This window comes from Macaca mulatta, chromosome X (genome assembly GCF_049350105.2).
Source record: "Macaca mulatta isolate MMU2019108-1 chromosome X, T2T-MMU8v2.0, whole genome shotgun sequence".
Lineage (NCBI taxonomy): Eukaryota > Metazoa > Chordata > Mammalia > Primates > Cercopithecidae > Macaca > Macaca mulatta.
Window position 1 is genome coordinate 24,167,972 of NC_133426.1, and position 23,652 is coordinate 24,191,623.

Below are 23,652 nucleotides of genomic sequence, written 5' to 3' on the forward strand. Positions count from 1 at the left end.
AATAATAATAATAATGATAATAATGATAACAATAATAAAATCCAAGAAGAAGAGGCAAGAATGAACCCTGGACCAACCAAAGCTTGCACGTGACTGCATCCTGTGCCTACGTGCCACCACCATCGCCACCACCACTGCCACCATGCCCAAGAGAAAGGTCGAAGGGGATGCTAAAGGAGATAAAGCCAAAGTGCGGACAAACCACAGAGAAGATCCACGAGGTTGTCTGCTAAACCTGCTCCTCGAAAGTCAGAGCCCAAACCTAAAAAGGCCCCTGCAAATAAGGGAGAGAAGGTACCCAAAAGGAAAAAGGGAAAGGCTGATGTCGGCAAGGAGGGGAATAACCCTGCAGAAAATGGAGATGCCAAACAGAGCAGGCACAGAGAGCTGAAGGTGCCAGAGATGCTGAGGGAAGTGTGTGCATTTTTGATAACTGTGTACTTCTAGTGACTGCACAGTTTGAAATACTATGTCACTAATAGAACGTTTCAGAAGCTGGATTGATGTGGGGAAAACACCTTTCCCAAGACTTCGTCTTGGCTCCCAGGAGGAGGGACTCCCTAACTTTGACACACGTGGCCACCTTGGCATTTCAAAAGTCTTGTGGTATGGAAAAACAAATTCATTTTTATGTCCTCTTTTCCCTTTCCACCTTTCAGCACAGACTTAACTCCCTTAAACCCAGACATATGTTGGGATCTCACCCCCAGTCATTGGTTACCAGTGTGTCAGGCAATCTGGACTTTCCAGTGATGCCACTGAGATAGCACCCCTCAAAAGAGCAGTGGTTCTGTTCCTAGATGGTGGATCTTCAGACAAATTCGGCCATTTTCATTTCACTTCCTGAAAGTCAGGGTCAGCTCGTGAAAAGTTGTTAAACAACATTCTAAATGTGAAATGTTAACCCTCACTCTAAACTTTCCCTGTTCAGAGCATCAGATGAAAACTTCATTGGGTTCTATAGTGGCTTTCTGATTTTTGGTAGTCCATTGAAGAAGGGAGTTTGAAAGTTGCATACTGTTAACGATTGTCTGCCCGTGTCTGCCTGAAATACCAGGATTGTTTATGGAAAGTATCTTTAATAAAGCTGGATACAGTTTGTCTTGGAAAAAAAAAAGCCACTCCACTCCTGTGAGGCAGGAGCCACTGCACCTGGCCTCGGTCAATCAAGTCTTGAAACACATTATCACCTACTACTGTGGGGTTATTGAGGGCAGGGCACAACTGGGAACACGGCCCACCCCGGGCTACCCTTCACTGCTCCATGACAGCATCGTCACATAGAGGAAGACATATCCGCAGGTGGTGGCCCAGAACAGGAGCTCACAAAGCAGAAAGGGTGATGCCAAGTGGATGACTCAGGAGCAGGCAGATGACGAACCTCTTTTTCTGCAAATATAATGGAAAAAAGTCATCTTTGAAGAGAGTAGAGGAAGCTAATGTTTGCGTTACACTTAGAGTTTAAGTTTCACACCAGATATGAGAGGTTCTTACAAGAGATGATACTTTTGTATGTTGGCTTTGTAAAGGCCAGATTGTTATAAAAATGGTGATGGCACAAGGCAATGACTGTCTGAGCCAGAAGAATGGATAATGAACAATCTTTCCAGAAAAATGTAGGCCAGGAGTCATATCCAGCTTTCATATCTGACAAAACTAAAATTATAGTTGGGGCTATCATCTTTTCTTAGCAATGCATTTTGACTGTAATTTGGTATTAGACAGTGTTACATACTTAGTAACATTAGTCAGCCTTATTAAAATGGATCTGATGACACAATTTTTTTCTTTTAAAAATATTTTAAGTTTTTACTCTTTTCAAAATGTGGAATGACTAAACAGGAGGTACTTTGTCTACAGGAACTTCTTTGGGTAAGGTAAAACAGTGAAATTTGATATACATATAATTTTAATATATGAATACATTATACACATATTAAAGCTATACATATACTGAACCTGCTAGTTTCCCTTATATATTTATATTTTCATATTAACCCTATATATTTATCTATACTGTTGAGATATTTCCATATAAAATTTTAGTATTTATATATATATAATTAAACATATAGACACAAATACATACAAATAGAATTTTATTTTTCTGAACACCAAGTATAATTTTTTTGACATGGAGTCTTGCTCTGTCACCCAGACTGGAGTGCAGTGGCATGATCTCAGCTCACTGCAACCTCCAACTCCCAGGTTCAAGCAACCCCCCCACCTAAGCCTCCCAAATAGCTGGGATTACAGGTGCCTGTCACTATACTTGGCTGATTTTTGTATTTTTAGTAGAGATGGGGTTTCACCATGTTGGCCAGGCTGGTCTCGAACTCCTGACCTCAGGTGATCTGCCCGCCTTGGCCTCCCAAAGTGCTGGGATTACAGGTGTGAGCCACCACGCCCGGCTTGAACACCAATTATAATTTTAATTCTCCAAGCCACATTTGGTAATTCTTGTAAAACCATGCAATCTATGGGCTGATTTAGGCACTAGAGTATTGTGGATAGTGAAAAAGATTTTTGGGTGTTAGCCCTTGTCTTTGGAAGCCTTTCTAAGTGGTAGCATGGGCCTACTTTCTACCTCTGCAGGTAGGGTACAATGAATGTAAGTGAGTCTTTGAATGATGATGCTTGTCTTAGTCCATTCGGCCTACTAAAACAAACTACCATAGACTGAGTGGCTTATAGACAACAGATTTATTTCTCTCTGTTCTGGTGGCTGAAAAGTCTAAGATCCAGGTGCAAATAGATTCAGCGTCTGGTGAGGGCCCACTTCATCCTTTATATATGGTGCCTTCTTGCAGTGTCTTCACATGGTAGAAGGGGCAAGGCAGCTCTCTAGGGCCTTTTTTTTTTTTTTTAATCAGGGCACTGATCCCATTTATAAGGGCTCTGCCCTCATGTCCTAATCCACCTCCCAAAGACACCACCTCCTAATACCATCACATTGGAGGTTAGGATTTCAACATATGAATCTGGGAGGGATGTAAACATTGAGTTCATAACAATGTTAATCTTGCTTTGTCTCTGCATCTTGATCCTGAATGTTGTTTTCACGATGTCTCGTGGATGTGAATACATTTTGGACCTGTTCATTTCCTTGTGATTTTCCTCTTTCTAATGTTTTGAGGGTCTGCGGAGTGAGGTTCTAATGGACTGTAAGCTTCACCTGAGGAAGTGCTTCACCTTGGGAAGAATTAGAAATAGGAAAAAAACCAAGTCTTGTCTTGTTTTCAACTCCTACAATCAGTTAGCAAGCCCTGTTCAAAATATCTGAGATATGACTTAAGTATTTCCTTTACATCTTCACAAACACTGACTTCATTAGTTGCCACTGGGGTATTGCAATCACTTCCTAATCTGTTTCCTGCCACCAATCTCACTCCACTCCAGTCCACTGTTGTCACCATGACTACAGTTAACATGCTAAAAAAGGTTACTCTTCCTCTCCAAACTGTTAATTAGTTCCCCACTGTCCCCAGGAAATAAAAGGTTTCTGAAGCAATTAGAAGGATGGTGGTGAGGGGGAAAATAGCTAACCTTTAATGAGTTCTTGCAATGTGCCAGGCATTGTTCTATGGACACAATTTATTTGGACTATGTCACTTAACTTTAAAACAACTAAATGAGTAGTCATCATCATCATTATCATCATTTCAATTTGTAAGTGAAGAAACAGGAACACAGAAGAGTTAAATAACTTGCTCAAGGGCACACAAATAATTAATGGAACAAGGATTTGGGCCTTGTAAGCTACAGAAATTGACAAGATGGTTCTAAAATGTACAGTTTATGGAAAAGCAAAATGACTAGGAGAGCCAAAACTACTTTGCAAAAGAAGAACAAAGTTGGAAAGTATCACTACTTGATTTAAAAAATTATTGTAAAGCTACAGTAATAAAGACACAATGATATCGGTACAAAGACAGACAAATAGATCAGTGGAATAGAATAGAACTTCATATATATGGTCAATCTTTTTTTTTTTTTTTTTTTACAAAGGTATAAAGGCAATTCAGTGGACAAAGAATAGTCTTTTCAACAAAGGATGCTGGAATGTTTGGATATCCATATGCAAAAAATAAACCATGACTTATACTTCACACCTTATACAAAAATGAACTCGAAATGGACCATAAGCCTAAATGTAATGCCTCAGCCTCCCAAGATGCTGGGAATATAGATGTGAGCCACTGTATCTGGCCGTGGATGAATCTTAAACATAGGTATGCGAAGGAAGCCAGTCACAAAGGCTATATGCTTTATGATTCCATTTATATGACTTCCATTTACATGCCCTTCTGGTAAGGTAAATCTATATGCACAGAAGAAAGATAACCAGTTGCCAGGGATTCTGGGTGGCGGGAAGAAGTTGACTCCAAAGATGCACGACGGAATTTTGTTTTGCAAGATGGAACAGTCTATCACTTGATTACAGTGGTGGTTGCATGGCTATACATATTTTTCAACACTCACAGAACTGAAAAGGATGAATTTTACTCTGTGTCTATTATATTTAATTTTTTAAAATTTCATGCTTGACCCAGAATGGGTATAGAAAAAGAAATTAGGCCAAGTGCGGTGGCTCACACCTGTAAACCCAGCACTTTGGGAGGCTGAGGCAGGAGGATTGCTTGAGCCCAGGAGTTGGAGACCAGCCTGGGCAACCTGGCAAAATCCCATCTCTAAAAAAAAATACAAAAATTAGCCAGGCATGGTGGTGCATGCCTGTTGTCCCATTTACTCAGGAGGCTGAGGCAAGCAGACTGGTTGAGCCCAGGAAGTGGAGGCCAGAAGGTCAAGGCTGCAGTGAGCCGTGATTGCGCCACTGCACTCCAGCCTGGGTGACAGAGCAAAATCCTGTCTCAAAAAAAAAAAAAAAAAAAAAAAAAAAAGAAAGAAAGAAAGAAATTTACGAATTGAAAATTATGTAAATTATCTTGCAATTAATTGAATTCTCTTATTTCTCTAGCAAAGGTGAGTCTAGCCAGGACATTTCTTAGCATGTGAATCTCTGCTGAGCTGCTATAGGGGAGGGCTGTAGTTGGAGATCTTTTAATGAACCAGAGCGCTCATTAACGTGCTTGGAAGGCTCAAAGGATGGTGTGTACACAGAGTAATTTTTTTCTAAAAACATCATATTGTGTAAAAACAAGGCAATTAGGCAGCTCAAGTAAAGGGGATAGCCAACCCATGATAGGCAGTGTCAGGCCCACACACACACACACTCACACACACACACAGGTTCACAGCCTCTTCCAGTGCACCTGTGGCCTAGGCAGCCTTGGCATCTTCTCTCTGGGAAGTCAAGAGTGAGTCACATCTTCCATTTTTAGTCTTGTTAGTGTTAATACCTGAAAAAACCTTACATGAAATTGCCCATTTCACTAGGATGGAATACAATTTCACTTCTCCATATGCCCAGATATATTACATAGCACATTATCTACATCATTAAGAATGAATGGCTGACTTGTCTCACTTATCTTCAGTCCTAAATGCAGCAAATGCTGCCAGTACCATGTCCATCTCCCCTAGGCACTCATCATTCTGTACACACAAAGTCTTACTGCAATCACCTGTAACTCTGTCTGAGAGCATCCTCAAGCCACATCAGCATGGGTGGCCCCTGTATGTGGCAACCAGAAGTATCAGGAAATAACATTCCCAGCACTGTCCTAAGTCAATGAGAAAGAAGTGGATGAATAAATACCCCAGCTTCCTTGCCTCTAGGGCAGAACAATCTGAGGCTTCTTCTGTACTGTCTTCCAAGGTCCTCAGCATGGACCAGTTTTCCGGAGCTGCTTGTGCTCAGGAATACGTCTTCCATTGTTTCCCCATCCCTGACTCAGCTCCCCTTTCTGTCACCAATGCTTCTAAGGATTAGCACCCAAAGAAACTACTCCCACTCAAATCCTCTCCTCTGGGAATGCTTTTGGGGAAACCCAAGTGAAGACACGGGCAATTCACCAGCTGAAGATCGAGTCCATCCCATGGCAGGGCGGGCAGACGTACCTCTCTAATAAGTGAGATGCACCCTGGGATATCAGCTGGGGGAGGGGCAGAATTTAGATCACACTCATGGATCAGAAAAACAGGCTATGGAGTAGTTCTCCCCAGAAAAGCATTATTGATCTTGTCCAATAAAACAAACACAAACAAACAAACTGGGAGATTTCAAGGCAACAAAGTTAATGGAAAACAATGTCCCATAGGTTACCTAAGATTGAACGATAACACTGCAAATCTATCATTAGGATCTCAGCTAAGGTCTACAGTTTAGTCTCATCATTGAAAATGTATTGCCATCACCTGGAACAATTGTTCTCATCCTTATCAGGTGCAAATCACCTTGTAGAAATGAATGGTTTCATGTCTCTCTACCATCCTGAACTGCAATCCATAGACAATGTAATGACCCACCACGTAATTTTTTAATCTGTAAGTGCCCTAACTCAACACATGGAGAAATAAAAGGTGAGTAATTATGTAAATGAACGTCATGTACTGGTGCATCTACATGAACACCCCCAGGCGGGAGCTCACTGGACGACGACACGAAGAATCCTGACGCTTGCCACAACCTGTGGGCTCTCCGGGCATGGAAGCATTGCCACTTCGGGCTCATTCCGCAGCCCAGTGGCTGACGGATACCGGCAGCAGCGCTGCCATTGATGGCAAGAGATTCCAAAAATGCCAACAATTGTTGAAGTTTCCACCAAGACCAGTGACAACTTCCCATGATTTCCCGACAGTGTCATTCCTGTGGAAAGTGATCTCTATGCACCGTACGAAAGATGCATCTATACCGTCGTCGGTAGCCTGTACTTTTGCATGTACGCTTTCAAGGTGAAATGGCAAGTGGTCGAGTGCAAGTGCTGGTAGCAGACCCGGAAGTGCAGCGGGTGAGCCTCGCGCCCAGGAGGCCAGAGAAGCAGGAGCCCCGGAACCTGCGGTGCAGCGAGTGCGCATGCGCAAAGACGGGGCCCAGGAGCTGACCCCGGCCCTGCAGTTCCCTTCCGGTGCAGCATGCAGAGACGCAAAGCCCCGGGCCACGACGACGACCCCTCAAGTACCGATGTTTTAAGAAACCCTCAAACAGATTGGGTAGCGCTTCCCTGGGGGCGGTTTTCTGGGCAGGTGCCCGGACAGTGCCCAGGAGCTGACCCCGGCCCTCCCGCTCACTTCCGGTCCAGCACGCCGAGACGCGAAGCCAGTGCCAGGTCTACTACCCCTCAGGTACCGATGTTTTCAGAAACCGTCAAACAGATTGGGTAGCGCTTCCCTGGGGGCGGGTTTCTGGGCAGATGCCCATGTAGAACTCAGTGTGGACTTGCGGCATCTTGCGGTTCTGTACATTAATATGACAGCCGTAATTCCATCCTGATTCACCACGCACATGCATTTTCTCTCCTCTTAGGGGCCCTGTTTTCTGTTACAATGGATAGAGATTTAGAACAGGCTCTGGATCGCGCAGAGAATATCATTGAAATTGCCCAACAGAGACCTCCTAGAAGGAGATACTCACCTAGGGCGGGAAAAACTCTGCAGGAAAAACTTTATGACATTTATGTAGAAGAATGTGGAAAAGAGCCTGAGGATCCTCAGGAATTGAGAAGCAATGTAAACTTGTTAGAAAAGCTTGTTAGGAGAGAGTCCTTGCCATGTTTACTGGTCAATCTATACCCAGGCAATCAGGGGTATTCTGTGATGCTCCAGAGAAAAGATGGGTCCTTTGCAGAGACCATTCGACTCCCTTATGATGAGAGGGCATTGCTCGACTACTTGGATGCAGAAGAATTACCCCCTGCTTTGGCTGATGTCCTTGATAAAGCTTCGGTTAACATTTTTCATAGTGGGTGTGTCATAGTAGAAGTTCGTGACTACAGGCAGTCCAGTAATATGCAACCTCCTGGTTACCAAAGCAGGCATATTCTCCTACGTCCAACAATGCAGACTTTAGCCCATGATGTGAAGATGATGACAAGAGATGTCCAGAAATGGAGCCAGGAAGACAAGCTGCAGCTTGAGAGCCAACTGATCTTAGCGACAGCTGAACCACTGTGTCTCGATCCTTCTGTAGCAGTCGCCTGCACTGCAAACAGGCTGCTGTACAACAAGCAAAAGATGAATACCGACCCGATGAAACGGTGCCTCCAGAGGTATTCGTGGCCCTCTGTAAGGTCACAGCAGGAGCGGTCTGACTATCCACCTCCTCCTGAGATGAGAGTGTCGACTTCTGGCCAAAAAGAAGAAAGAAAAGCAGGTCAGCCTTATGAGCTGGACATTGCTAAAGCAGGACGTTGTGTAGACATGTGGAAACGCAGATCCTGGGATTTGGCCGTGCCTTCGGAAGTGGATGTGGAGAAACTTGCTAAAGAGTGTCAGCCCGTCACAGCTGCTGAGCCACAGCTCCCAGTCTGGCCAGCCCAGGAGGTAGAAGACCCTTTCAGATTTGGATGGGAAGCTGGCTCTCAGGCCTGGGACACCAAGCCAAGCATCATGCAGTCGTTTAATGATCCACTTCTCTGTGGTAAAATACGGCCCCGTAAAAAAGCCAGGCAGAAGAGCCAGAAGTCTCCCTGGCAGCCCTTCCCAGATGACCATGCAGCTGGTCTCAGGCCTGGGTCAGAGACTGATGCTGGGAGGGCAGTGAGTCAGGCCCAGGAATCAGTGCAGAGCAGAGTCAAAGGTCCAGGCAAGATGCCACACAGCTCCAGTGGCCCAGCCAGTGTCAGTCAGCTCTCTTCATGGAAAACACCAGAACAGCCTAAGCCTGTGTGGGTCCAGTCTTCAGTATTGGGGAAAGGAGAGAAATATCCACCTCCCCGAAACCAACTTCCCTCAAGCTCAGGAAAGAATTCCTCAGGTACCAGTTTTCCCCCACAACAGGCAGGCAGCTCTCTTAAGCGTCCTTTTCCTGCTGCTGCTGCCGCTCCTGCGGCTTCTGCCGCATCTCCTGCTGCTGCAGTTGCTGCTGCTGCTCCTGCCGCTTCTCCCGCTGCTGCTGCTGCTGCTGCTGCTCCTGCTCCTGCTCCTGCTCCTGCTCCTGCTCCTGCTCCTGTTCCTGCTCCTGCTCCTGCTCCTGCCACTGCTCCTGCTCCTGCTCCTGCTCCTGCTCCTGCTCCTGCTCCTGCTCCTGCTGTAGCTGCTGCTTCTGCAGCACCAAGTCATTCTCAGAAGCCCTCTGTGCATTTCATTCAAGTTAGCAGGCCCTATCCAGCTGCCCAGCCCCCCACCAGATTCATAAAAATAGCCCCAGCCATTCAGGTCAGGACAGGCTCCACTGGCCTAAAGGCCATCAACATGGAGGGCCCAGTCCGGGCAGCCCAGGCTTTGGGTAGCAGTTTCAAGCCTGTGCAGTCCCCTGGCTCGGGTGGCCCGGCTCCTGCAGGAATCAGTGGCAGTGGCCTTCAGTCCTCAGGAGGTCCACTACCAGATGCAAAGCCCAGTGCAGCACAGGCATCTTCTCAAGCACCCCTTCAGTTTTTCCTAAATACTCCTGAAGGTCTCAGGCCCATGACTGTCCTCCAGGTTCCACAGGGCTCCGTGGTTTTGAGCAGCACGCAGCAGCAGTTCCATCAGCTGGTTTCCCTGCAGCAGCTCCAGCAGCCCACAGCTGCTCACCGTCCTCAGCCAGGGCCACAGGGTTCCGCACAAGGTATGAGCACTCAAGGGCAGGCCTTCCCTGCTCAGCAGCTTCTTAAGGTGAACCCCACTGGAGCAGGTAGTGGTCTGCAGCCCCACACTGGGTTGGGTCTACTTGGCTCTGCCCAGGTTCCTCAGCAGGGTATCCAGCTCCCCTCTGTCTTGAGGCAGCAGCAGCAGCCACAGCTGCGGCTGAAGCTGCAACCGCGGTCACAGCCGCAGCTGCCACAGCCGCCGAAGCTGCAACTGCAGCAGCAGCCACAGCCACAGCAGGAGCAGCCACAGTCACAGCAGCCACAGCCGCAGCATATCCAGCTCCAGACGCAGCAGTTGAGAGTCCTGCAGCAGCCAGTGTTTTTGGCAACAGGCGCTGTTCAGATAGTGCAGCCACATCCAGGTGGGCAAGCAGCGAGCCATTCGGTAGTGCAGACGAAGGGAGGCAAGCCAACCCCACCAGCGCCCTGAGGCTTCTGGTTGTTTGTCTCTCTTTTAAAAGCACAGGAGCACTGACCCAAATGAATTCCCAGTTTTTACTTGAGTTTGGTGTTTTTTTCCCTCATGTTTTGGTATTTTACATTTTAAAATACACATTTTACACAGAAGCACAATCCACTAATTTTTATTTAGAAACAGGGAAGTGATCTCCTAAAGGAGCATTGTTTTGCTTAAGTTACTCCTTTTGTTGTCGTTGCTGTTGATATAATTAGTTTTAATATAGTATTTTAAAGTGTCCAAATCCCAACCAGTTTGAGTTTAAACTTGTGAAGTGTATAATTTCTCTAAAGCCATAAGATGGCAATACCAACAATGTTAATATTTTAACAAGATTTTAATTTTAAGTTAATATTTTAACAAGAAGAGCAGGATTAAGTTTTTTAAAATGGTGGTAAAAACATATAATCTAAAATGGACCACCTTAATTATTTTAAGTGCGCGGTTCAATAGTATTAAGTCCACCCCCACAGTTGTGCCGCAGGTTTCCAGACCATCTTACAACACTGAAACTCATGCCCATTGAATACCAGTTCCCCATTCTCCCTTGCCCAGTCCCTGGCAGCCACTGTTCTGCTTTCTTTCTCTATGAGTTCACCACCCTGGCCACTTCATGGAAGTGGAATCATATGGCATTTGTCCCTTGGTGAGTGGCTTATCTCACTTGGCATAATGTCCTCACGATCTATCCCTGCTGTCTCATGTCACATGAAGGTCATTGCTTTTTAAAAATGGTCTCACTGTACATAATATATATGAAAGTGACCCATGAACTCTGAGAAACCTCTTTCAGAAGAGCGTAATTGTATTTAAATAGGTTTATGCACAATATATGGAATGGAATTATTACACATTCATTTTGAAAAATAAAATGAAAGTACAGTACAGTGATGCTTGTTACACTGCAGTTGAGTACATGGGAGACTTCCAAAGCTATGGAATAGAATTAGTGGCAGATTTGCTTGTGTGACAGTCCCCTGCCCTTTCAAAGGCCCTGTCTGCACCTAGTGCTCCACAGAGCGAGGCTCTCTCACTGGCTTTGAAAAGGCTCTTCCTGGATGTTTTGTGTGCTCTCTCTTTATAAGATCATTTACATTTTTTGTAGTTTGTTTGCAAGAAGTTAATAGTGAAACATTTGAAAATCCATTTTATTGGTTTGCTTTTCAAATATTTGTAGCCTTGTTTCTTAAGTAGAACCCCCGTCTTTGTCTTTTTCTCTTTGTTGATGCGTCATCATCAGTTGTTCAGCCGTTTCTGTTCCCTCATTTTTTCCCTCATTGCAGTGAGACTCAAAGAAACATGAACTTTTGTGCGCTTTTGTTTTCCATTTCTTTTTCCTTTTTTAACAACTAAGGGGTAATCACAGAACAACCAACCATTGTAAAGTACAGTTGTAAAGTGGCATGTAGTACATTCATGATGTTGTACAACTACCCCTCCTGTTTCCAAAACATTTTCATCACCCACCAAGAAGTCTCTGTATCCATTAAGCACTAGCTTGTCATCTTCACACCCCCAGCCTCTGGCAACCACCAATTTGCTTTCTGTTTCTATGGATTTACCTAAATATTTCCTGTAAATGTAGTCATACAGTATGTGGTCTTTTGTGTCTGGCCTCTTTCACTCGGCATAATGTTTTTGAAGTTCATCTATGTTGTAAAATGTATTGTTACTTCATTCCTTTCTGTGGTTCAATAACATTCCATTGTTTGTATACAGCACATTTTGTACATTCATCCGATGATAGACAGTTGATTTTTGTCTGTCTTCTGGCTGTTGTGCGTATGGCTGCTGTCAACATTTGTGTACAAGTATTTGTTTTAGTGCCTCTTATATTTTGCTCTGTTACACCTTTGAAGGGTACCCTGTTTATATAATATTTGTTTTTCTAAGTACACATGTATGTTTCTCTGCCTTTTGCCTTAACTAAATGAAAAGAAGGTTGGTCTGGCAGTCCCAAAAGACATCAGTGAAGAGGCAGGTAACTGGTTAATCTTACTTGACAAAACCTATTACTAATGTGCTAGTGATGCTGTTAAAGAAAGATTTGGCCAACTTCAAGAAAACACATCGAATTTCCTGAGTGACACCAAGTCCATCAGATCATCCTGGGCATAATTGGGAATGGTGCCTGCACTTTTAAGAAGCAAACCGGTGCAACAGCTGGTTGCAAAGAAGAGTTTCTCCTTAGCTTTGGGTGCCAACTAGAGACCTGAACTCAGAATATCATCAGATTTGGTCTACTTCCTTCCTTTGTTGTCTATCTGGTCCTTTCAAGTACTACATGGAGCTACCAGCCAAACTTGTGCTTGAGTGATGTGGCTCTTTCTTCCCAGTCAGGCAAATAAATTCAGCTTTGTTTCAGATGACTGTTTGGCAAACTTTGTTGATTTCCTTCTAATTATCCCCACCTACTTGGTAGTTTGATACAGGGTACCTTCTGAAGACATTAGCTGGCTACATTTTGTGAGTAAACTTTATTTATTTTAGTATCATGAGAACCTAGATACTATCCCAGGACAAGTTCAAAATTAGTTCTCTGTAGGTTGCATCTTCAGGGCTTAACAGCAGAACGTTGATGGTGAAGTGGTTGTGTGAAAGCAGTTGTCCCTAGAATGTTCTGACAGTTTGCAGAGAAGGTAGGCCTGCAGATGAGCATCCAGGAAAATCCAGGTAGGCCCAGCACAACGGGACATGTCAGGCAGAATTGAGCCTTTGTCACAGGGTGGGAATTTGGGAACAGGATTATATTCCTTGAGGATAATTGCAAGTGAAGAGAGGACCCTAGCCCTAGAGCAGTGCTATCCAATAGAATCATAATATGAGACCCCTATATAATTTTAAATTTTCTAGTAGTTACATTTTTTAAAGTAAAAAGAAATGAGACATTACTTTGAATAATAATTTCTATTTAACCAAATATATCCCAAATATCATTCCTATCTTATCAATATTTTAAAATTCTCAATGAGACATTTTACATAAGGCTTCCAACTCCAGAGACTCTCAATTCATATATCAAATTTTCATCAAATATTTGATCTGTATTTAGATTTTGTAAACCTTACAGTTGAAAATGTAGATTCACTTTCCAAACATACTTGGAAGTTTTCCCATAATTGAATCAAGTACCAGTTTTAAAATTTAAATTAATTAAAAGTACATAAAATTTAAAATTAGTTCCTCAGTCTCGCTAGTCACATTTCAAGTGCTTAATAGTCATGTATGGATAGTGGCTATTGTGTGGGTCAGCGCAGTTCTAGAGGGACAGGAGCAAAGCAGATTATGGGGACAGAGCATCAGGCATGACCTGGGTTTGGGGCACACAGGTGGAGTGAGATTTATGATGCTCATGCATGTAGTGGGCTGGAGCTTCTTGAAATCCTCATGGCCTATGGTCACCTGGGCCAGGGTCTGCAGCTAAAGATCAAGTGGCCCCAGCCATGGAGCAAGGAGGGTGGAAAAGGTCAGCCTTTTGCCAGGCTGTGCACAGCCATATGCAAAATACCTACCAGGAGGACACTCATTTTCCCAGCAGTCAACTCACCAACCCGTATCTACCCTAAAGTGCTTGGAACCTAAGGGAGTGGGAGAGAGGAGAGGTGCTGCACTTTTTTTTTGAGATGAAGTCTTGCTCTGTCGCTCAGGCTGGAGAGCAGTGGCGTGATCTCAGCTCACTGCAGCCTCCTCCTCCCGGGTTCAAGTGATTCTCCTGCCTCAGTCTCCCTAGTAGCTGGGATTACAGGTGCCCACCACCACGCCCAGCTAATTTTTGTATTTTTAGTAGAGACAGGGTTTCACCATGTTGGCCAGGCTGGTCTCGAACTCCTGACCTCAGGTGATCCACCCGCCTAGGCCTCCCAAAGTGCTGGGATTACAGGTGTGAGCCACCGTGCCCGGCCGGCACCGCACTTTTATTCTTCCTTTTGCACCTCCTTCCTGTGCATCTTCTGGGTCTCTAGCTCCTCCTGCAGAAGTGAAACCTGATCAGCCATGAGTTGATATTTGTGGGAGCTAGTTGATGGGTATATGGAGACTCATTATACTATTCTACTTCGGCATATGTTTGAAATTCACTTATATATGAATTCATAGATATTATGTCCATTTGAATAGTCAAGTTCCTGATATTCCTACAGCTCCATTAACACACCTTCCCCCCATCCCAACCTTTATCTTGTACTCGAAGTCCAGGCCCCAGCCTTCGACTTGCCCTTCTGTCTTCCCTGCTTTACTCCCATAGCTGCAGGCAGCAAAGGGTGTGTGAGTTAATTGTTAAATTCAGTTCAACAAGTTCCTCATTAGGGACAAATTACCTGAGTTTGAAATCTGCTAATTTTCCAATCAGAGTGAGTGTTTGCACTTGTGATTTGGAAATAATTACCATATGGTAAAAGCAAAACCTATGTGGGGATTAAAGTAAAGGTGAGGGAGGACAAGAGCTTATTTTTGGCAGCTTCCCTGGAAACCCACGTTAGCATATGCAGATTAGTGGAGGTGCCCCTGCATTTGGGGTGGGAAAGTTCACCTGTAGCACTGTTTTGCAAAGGCTGTTTACTTCATGTGCTAATGCCCCGGAAAGGGGACTATGGCCTTTGAAGGGAGAGCAGTGTGACTTTCGTAGGCCGAAATTACACCTGGGAAAGAGAAGAGCCTTTTGAATGTAGCTATTTCATCTAAAAATATATCTATACTTTTATTTAAATCTGTCCTTAGTCTGAAGCTTCTGCATGAGTTGGAAATAAAAACATTTCTTTGAGGTAGAAGGGGTGAGTTTAAGGGGTGAGAATCTCACAATGAATGTAGCAAGGAAAGCTCAACTGAGAGAATTTACAGAATTATAGGAGAGTAATTGCCGCAGAATACCATTGTGATCCAGAGTATAGAGATCTAGGTCATTCACCTTCAATAATTTGTCCCAGTCCCAATTACTACATCACTAGTTCTAAAGCTTTAGAAACCACTTGGTAAAGATTAGTCAAGGTTTCAGGTAATTTACAAGCCAATGCAGAAAAACTTCAGAGATGTTGCTTTTGAAATTTGGAGCCAGGAAAAGCTTTGTCTCTCCTGAGAAGGCATCCTTCCTCCTTTCTGATAACTGTAGTTGTGCAAGTTTTGAGGTTTCTCTTTGTGCCTCAGCTGCCAGGAAACTCAAAACCAAATTTGTAGCTCAAATCACTGCGTTTACATTTATGGTTAGCACTTCAGCATTCCTCACTTCTTATTTTTTCTTTCTACTTTACTAGTTCTTTTTATTTGTCTTTTGTCTTGGGAAACTGGGAACAGCCCCTCTATGTGTCAACACATCCATCAATAAGTAGTAGCTTCTATTCATTTATATATGCTGCCTCTAATCCTTTTAATAACCTAGTCATAATGTCCATTAGTATGATTATCCTTACTTGCAAGTGAAGAAACGGGCTCAGATAGGCCTTGCCTGAGGCAATAAAGCTATTAAGTGGCACAATTTTTCAGCTCCCTTTCTGTCTGCTTCCAAAGTCTATGCCTTGTGCCTGGGTACGTATAACTGATGCATTGATGAGTCTCAACTCAGCGGTGGACTATACAGGTGAAACCATTTTATTTTTCCCAATCACTGCTTTCAACCATGCATCACCAAGTCCCTTTTCCCATCCTTTAATGACACCTTGGGTGGACCTCATGACTTGCTGGGCTCTCTTGGTTGGTAAAGCTGACAGTCCCAATTACAATTTCAACATCGTATTCCCTGCGGGGTGGGGGAGGACGAGAGAAGGGAGAGAGAAATCTTCCTGTGAAAATGGTCCTTTTCCAGGTGTGAAGCTCTGATTTGCCGAGTGAGGTGAAGGGTCTCTGAGCACGGGGCTGGTCCATTTTTCTGAGGCGACGGTGTTGAACTTCACTTGGATTCGGACTCCTCTGAGGCCACTTGAAGAGCGGCTTTCTAAGTAAGCCCTGTACTCCTTCCTGTGGAGCCTTTCCAAATTCAGAAGCTGTAGGCTCACGGGATCAAGGTGGGAGTGATGCTCCCATTTGCTTTCCAGGCACACCGCCCCCTCAGTACCTTTTGAACCGGTCACGTTCAGATATCTCTAGACCACAAGGGGGCACCAGACTCCAGGTTCACACACAACACGTCCCTCAAAGAATATTTGTCAAGCTCGCCCACAGTTCCCAAGGCTCCAGGGTGGTCCAGTGTGGGCCTGCGGTTCTGTGCAGCTCCACAAGAGCCCAGGCAGTAAAATTGGATGCCAACTTTGCCTTCATGCAGACCTCCCACTCTCCCGGAGCGACCCTCTTAGAGGTCTTCCTTCTACATACAACTCTTGGCTTGGGAGAGCAGGGGAGTCCCAGCACTCCCTTCCCCACCCCTTCCTACTCTGTCCCAAGAAAAGAAAAGCCCCTCCCTAGGAGCACTCAACTTCTCTCCCTCCCCTCCCCATTCTCCTGTAGCTACAGAGGCTGGAGAAGGGTGGTTGAAGGGAACGGTTAGAGTCCAAATAGGGCCAGTTCTGCCATCTCTTAGTACTCTCTGAGAACGTGTCTGCTGGCTCGTTGCAGCCTCTCGTTAGGATGTGGGAGCTCCTGATGCTTTTTGTTTCCGCCTTTGGCAACTCTGGGACAACAGGAAAAGTCCTATGAGTGAGCGCCACACACACGCACACGCACACGCACGCACATACACAAGCACACACAGGCGCGTGCGCACACGCACACACGCACACAAGTACGCACACACAAGCACGCACGCGCGAACACACGCACGAGCACACACACACACACAGTGCTTCCCAGCCTCCCATCCTTGCCTATTTAAAATGTCTGGCTTTGCCCTCCCAATTTCCAATGGGAAAGAGCAGAAGGAAAAGCGATGAGGCCTATGGCTGGTGAGACAGGTTTTGGAAGGACTGTTTTGGGTGAGTCTGATAAACTCTAATGAGTTTATGGTAAGACTTGAGAAAGTCAGTGTGAAGCGGGAGGCGGCTTGAGAAATTTTAGCTCTCTACGCCTGTCTCCGCTATGAAGCGCATTCTTTGATATGGAAAAGTGATGTTCTCTAAGAATTGTGTAAAGTGTTATGCAAATAGAGCTTCAAAACAAATCCCCTAATGCCCTGCCTTCTTCTAAGCAGGATTACTCTTGGGCTGTAAGCGGCTGCTCTACAGAAATGTTAAAGCTTCCACCGGAAGTAAGAAGGGGAAGGGGAATGGGGTGATTTTTAACAAGTGGTATTTGGAGCTATGCATCTTTTTCATACTCCCTGAGAAGCCAGTTATTTTGAAATGATTGTTTGGCAGTGTTTGGAGAGTGGGAGGTTTGAAGTTGAGATTATGGAGGCCCTTATGGTTGTTGATAATGATGAGTTCTACTGTAAAACCATGGGAATGATTGCCTGTGGTTGGTGTCTAACAGGATCTTTGCAGGAGAGGAGGTTAAGGAACTGAAGGCCCAGGCTACTGGAAGGATTATCTATGTGGATACTAAAATCATCAAGAATTCATACTGCTGGCATAGTGTTGAAGAGGATGACAATGAGTCAGGACCTAGAATCTTCAGGGTATGGTGGGGAAGAAGAGGGGTTTGGTTTTAGAGGTCAATTACATCAAGATGACCCTTAATACTGGTTGTAGGGAAACTTCTTCAATGTCTTTTTTTGTGTGTGTGTGACACAGAGTCTCGCTCTCTCACCCAGGCTGGAGTGCAGTGGTGCAATCTCAGCTCACTGCAACCTCCGCCTCCTGGGTTCCAGCGATTCTCCTGCCTCAGCCTTCTGAGTAGCTGGGATTACAGGCGCCCACCACCATGCCTGGCTGATATTTTGTATTTTTAGTAGAGACGGGGTTTTGCCATGTTGGCCAGGCTGGTCTCGAACTCCTGACCTCATGTGATCTGCCCGCCTCGGCCTCCCAAAGTGCTGGGATTACAGGTGTGAGCCACCGTGCCTGGCCTTCAGTGTCATTTTTTAAAGTATTAAGAGCATGCTTACATGCAAGGCCTTTTGCTAGGTACTTGTGGGGAAGAGTAGGGCACATTCTCTGTCTTCAGTGGGATTAAAGTCTACTCAGAGAGAGAAGGGAAATAAATGATTTTACATCAAGGAGACTATGACAAATATCATTTAAAATAAATCTTACTGGGTGGAATTGGGGAAGGCTTCACAAAGGAGGTGACCTTCAGGTGACCTTGGCTTGGATTTTTTATAGGTTTAGATGGGGGCGGGAAGAAGGTATTCTAAGTAGAGGAATCACACGAGCAAAGGAACAGTGGAGGATGATCAGCGCAGAAGAGGCGCTATCTATAGCATGGTGTATGTGCAGAGCAGAAGTGAAGGAAAGGGCTAAGATAGGCTGGCTCCATAGCATGGATCTTCTTGGTAATTTAAATGAGACAGATTCTACTGTTTGAATTAGGAAGCCAGGTGGGGCATGGTGGCTCACACCTGTAATCTCATCACTTTGGGAGGCTGAGGTAGGCGGATTGCTTGAGCTCAGAAGTTTGAGACCAGCCTGGGCGACATGACGAAACTCTGTCTCTCTCTCTCAAAAAAAAAAAAAAAAAAAAAAAAAAAAAAAATTAACTAGGTATGGTGGTGCGTGCCTGTAGTCCCAGCTACTCGGGAGGCTGAGGTGGGAGAATTGCTTGCCCAAGGAGGCTGCAGTGAGCCATGATTGCACCACTGCACTGCAGCCTGGGTGACAGAGTGAGACCCTGAGACCCTGTTGGAAAAAAAAAAAAAAAAAGAAAGAAAGAAAAAAGAAAAAGAATAAGGAAGCCAACAGAGTCACAGGATTGACAGTGCCTAAAGGGGGAAAAAGAAATTCTAAAGCCCTTCTTCCACTTAACAAAGGCTTCTAACAGAAATATTTGTTACCTTGTGGAAACAGAATTGACAATGTCCATATTATTATTACCAGAGCAACACATTATTTAATAAGATGACTATCCAACCAGAGTTGCAGACTTTTAGGTGTTATAGGTGCCATTTCACAGGACATAGCAACACACTCTGATATCCAGGTAACTTAAGAGATACATTTCTTTAGAAGAACACTTCCAAGGACAATTTTATAGTAACAAATCAGACTAGGATTATGGCCTTTCATCCAAGCCTCCACACTGGCAAGGAGAGTGGGATAGATACTTGCATGAATGTTCCCCATTCGAATTTTATGACATGGAACTGGCTGTGTGTCACATAATAGTGTCTGCTTCTCTGAAGCTGCAGGGAAGAGGGAACATTTTCTCTTTATTTTTCTGAGATTTTTTTCACCAGAAGTTGGGGCTGGTCATTAGCATGTTAAGTATTAAAATTCCAAGAAGCTTAAAAATTACAATATGGGCCAGGTGCAGTGGCTCATACCTGTAATCCCAGCACTTTGGGAGGCCAAGTCAGGCAGATCACTTGAGGTCAGGAGTTCAAGACCAGTCTGGCCAACATGGTAAATCCCGTCTCTACCAAAAAATTAAAAAATTAGCTGAGCAGGGTGGCACGCACCTGTAGTCCCAGCTACTTGGGGAGGCTGAGGTGGGAGAATTGCTTGTACCCAGGGGCAAAGATTGCAGTGAGCCCAGATCGCGCCACTGCACTCCAGCCTGGGTGACAGAGTGAGAATGTATCTCAAAAAAAAAAAAAAAAAACAAAAAACAAAACAAAAAAACCAAAAACAATATGGAAAAGAAAGGCTATAGAGAAGTTTAACAAAGTAAATATGAGGTAGATAATATTAGGTCGAACCATATCAGATTGCTGATATTTGATACTTTTGCCCCATTAAAATGGCAATTTCATACAATTCAATGTAAAATCTACAGTTTCAGTCTTAAATGCCAAATGAGAAATATGAAGTTAATTTGGGAAATATTGGGGAGCCACCACTGGGGGAGAAAGGCTATGATTGGAGCTGTGGTTTAGCATAGTTTATGAGGCAGGAATGCGAAGGAGGAATTGGAGGGGGTGAGCCTGGGGGTCAAACCATGCTTTATACCCACTGTACTTGAAAGAATACCCCTAGATTCGTTGATAGTATAAATGCACTGAGGAGCTACATTAGCATTCACCTTTTAAATTAAAGATTGAGAGTTCACAACTTCTTCATCTAAGAGGTAGATATAATAATGGCTACTTCACAGGGCTTAGGTAAGGATCAAATGATATTATACATGAACAAGACGTTTAGAAACACTGTATCTTATCTCCTGCTACTTGAAATGTCTGCAGCTCAGCAGCAGAGGTATCACCTGGGAGCCGGTTAGAAATGTGACTCTCATTCGCCTTAAATGCTCCCTGTCCCATGGGGAGGGACCCAGCATAGAAAAGCCACACACTCAGCCTGGATTCGTGGAGAGGCTGAAGGACTCACCGGAGGGCACCCAGCCAGCCCACAGTCAGGGAAGTGGGGAGGGGACGGAAACCCATGCCTTCCAGCTGAGCACTGGAAGTGTTAGCTCAGTAAGTATTGGCCAGTCAGGCGCCTTGTGGCCAGAGCAGAGCCACTAGGTCCCACTGCCCCCAGCCCTGCACAGCCCTCCCTCCTGCCTGGGTGGGGGAGGCTGGAGGTCATCAGAGACACTGACTGCTGTCATAGCACTGATCAGTGACAAATTATAGGAATGTAGCAGTGTTGGAATTACCTGGAACAGTTTGTGTGTGTGTTGGGGGCGGGGGCGGGGAGTGGTGCAACTAAACAAACACAAAGTTTTCTGTGTCAGGTATTGGGCTGGACAGGGCAGTTATGTGTTGGGGTGGTTTTTTGTTCGTTTCTTGTTTTTTTAATAATGTTTACAATCTGCCTCAATCACTGTGTCTTTTATAAAGATTCCACCTCCAGTCCTCTCTTCTCCCCGCCTACTCAGGCCCTCGAGGCTATTAGGAGATACTTGAAGAACTCAATAAAATCCTAATCCAAGTTAAACTTTGCACATATTTATATTTATATTCAGAAAAGAAACATTTCAGTAATTTATAATAAAGAGCACTATTTTTTAATGAAAAAAAATGTGAATCTCAGGCTCTACCACAAACCTGCTGAATCAGGATCTGCATTTTATTTATATATTTATTTATTTATTTATTTATTTATTTATTTATTTATTTTGTGGAGACTAGATCTCTCTATGTTGCCCAGGCTGGTCTCAAGCTCCTGGCCTCAAGTGATCCTCCTGCCTTGGCCTCCCAAAGCCCTGGGATTACGGGAGTGCGCCACCACGTCCAGTGGGATCTGCTTTTTAATAAGATTCCCAGGTGATTTGTATACACAGTCAAGTTTGAAAAGGACAGCTCAATCCCAAACCAATTACACTCAGATTAAAATATCTTTTCCATCCATTGGATGTGTCATTTTTCAACATTTAGTGCATGGTCCTTGTCTTCCCTGATCAAATCAGAAAATGCAAAGTTCACATGAGGTGGCATAGCATCGTTGAAACAGTGGCTTTTCAGATCCTGACTCTTGATGCTTGCTGTCTACTTACCTTGGGCAAACTGCTTCATCTGTATAAGCCTCCTCTGTGTCCTTATCTATAAAATGGATTTTAGCGTTCCAACCTCCCCAAGTTGCTGTGATGACTGATAGAGATAATGCATATTAAGGATCATACGTAGAGCATAGCATGATGTAGTGAATAGTCACCAAATTGTACTTACTTGTTTTTTAAATAAGGAAACTCACATTTGTATGGTTTTAAAAAAAGATCAAGAGTTCAATGATAGGCCACAATGGGTGGACTATAAAAATGGGCTTTCATACCCCAGTAGATTCGAATCTTGGCAGACTGTTCTACCAACCTAATTTAAACACACACACACACACACACACACACACACACACACAAACACACCCCTACATTAAGGAGGAAAGGAGGCATTTTCAAATCCACGACTCTCCCCACTTGCAATCTCATCCACACAGATCCCACACAGCTGGTTCAGACACCCTCCCTCCAATGAATCCTCTTGAGAAACAGATTTATATCTACAGAGTAATATTGTGAATGGTGTTTACTGTTTTTAATACCTTTTTGAGGATAAGGCAGACTGACAAAAGAATCCAATCCCATGGGCTTGTAAACTACTCACAGGGCTTTTTAAATAGGGCTGCAGTAGCTGTTTGGTATCTCAGAATAAATCTAAGTCATAGAATAGGCTCAATAGCAGGAAATGCTCTTATCTCATTGTTCCTCAGACCCAACCATGCATTGGAATCGCAAGGGGGCTTGTTAAAACCCAGATTGCTGAACCCCACCATCTGAGTGTCTGATACAGCAGGTCTGGGGTGGGGCGTGAGAATTTGCATCTCTAACAAGTTCCCAGGGATGCTGATGCTGGTGGTCCTGGGACCATACACTCTTTGAAAAATGCTCTACTCTATGGAGAAGAGTCTGAATGTGCCAGTGAGAAGGATGATCTACTCTTCTACTCTGAAGAAAGAAAGAGAAGCATGAAAGTCTTTTTTTTTTAAAGGATAGAATACTCAGGTAACTGAAGTCAACCAAGTAGGTCTGGGTGGATGGGCCCTGAGAATGAGCATTTCCAAGTTCCCAGGTGTTGCTGCTGCTGCTGGATCAGGGACCATCCACACTCTGAGAACCTGTCTGGATGCAAATCACATGGCGGCCCTCCAGGGTGAATGCTGTAATTCCAAATTTAAACCTGCGTTATTGAAATTTCAACCCATTTAAACCATTCAAATACTAGAATGCCGGCTGTCTTCCAGACTCAATACCTTTTCATAGGGAAATGGGTAGAAAAGATAGAGAAAGACCCCATGAGAGGGGAGAGAAGAGAGAGAGGAGAACAATTGCATCCGCTAATAATCTCTTGCTGGAGACCCATTGGTTCCCAAGTCATCAGATCTCCAAAGCTAAAATTATATCCATGTGAGTATTTTAGGCCATAGAGAAAATAGGAAAACATCAAAGGTGATGGTTTAGACACAATGCTATTAAGACTCATTTTTTAAACCTGCTGGCTATGTTTGTTACATCAAAACCTTCTTTTGAAAGAGGAAAACTACAACCATTACTCTTTGACCTAAAAATTATTGGAAAATGGAAGACGTGAATTTTGTAAGAATCAACTCTTGGAATGCTGTTTAGTTAATAAAAACACCATGTTCCTTTGCTATTCCTGGGGAAGGAGTGTCAGTTTCAAAATCCTTTCCTCTAGTTAAAAATAATGTTATCAAATATCTACTTAATAAGTAACTGCAAAATCATACCTTCTTTATTATATCAAAGATGAGCTTAGAGGCCTTAAGAACTGATTTCTTGTCAATGTCTCTTAAAAGAGGAGATAGTTATGGCAAAAAGTGAGGGCTAGAGTGTGTAGAGGGATAAAGGCATCTGTATTTGATCACATCTTGAAATTATAGGGTTGTCAGCAAAATAATAATATTATTATTGTTTTTGAGACAGAGCCTCACTTTGTTGCCAGGTAAGAGTGCAGTGACATGGTCTCGGCTCACTGGAGCCTTGGCCTTCTGGGCTCAAGCGATCCTCCCACCTCAGCCTCAGCTGGAGTAGCTGGCA

At 44.2% G+C, this 23,652-nt stretch overlaps 1 protein-coding gene across 1 annotated transcript; it reads left to right on the top strand.

The window, feature by feature from the left end:
• Positions 1-7,379: 7,379 nt before the first annotated feature.
• Positions 7,380-12,508, top strand: LOC701271 (transcription factor SPT20 homolog-like 2). The gene has a single exon (XM_028842111.2). The coding sequence runs from the start codon at positions 7,447-7,449 to the stop codon at positions 10,117-10,119; it is 2,673 nt and encodes an 890-aa protein (XP_028697944.2). The 5' UTR covers positions 7,380-7,446; the 3' UTR covers positions 10,120-12,508.
• The last annotated feature ends 11,144 nt before the right edge of the window (positions 12,509-23,652 follow it).

Bases quoted from the DNA above. Each gene is read 5' to 3' on its own strand.
- LOC701271 (XM_028842111.2), top strand. From the start codon at position 7,447: ATGGATAGAGATTTAGAACAGGCTCTGGATCGCGCAGAGAATATCATT.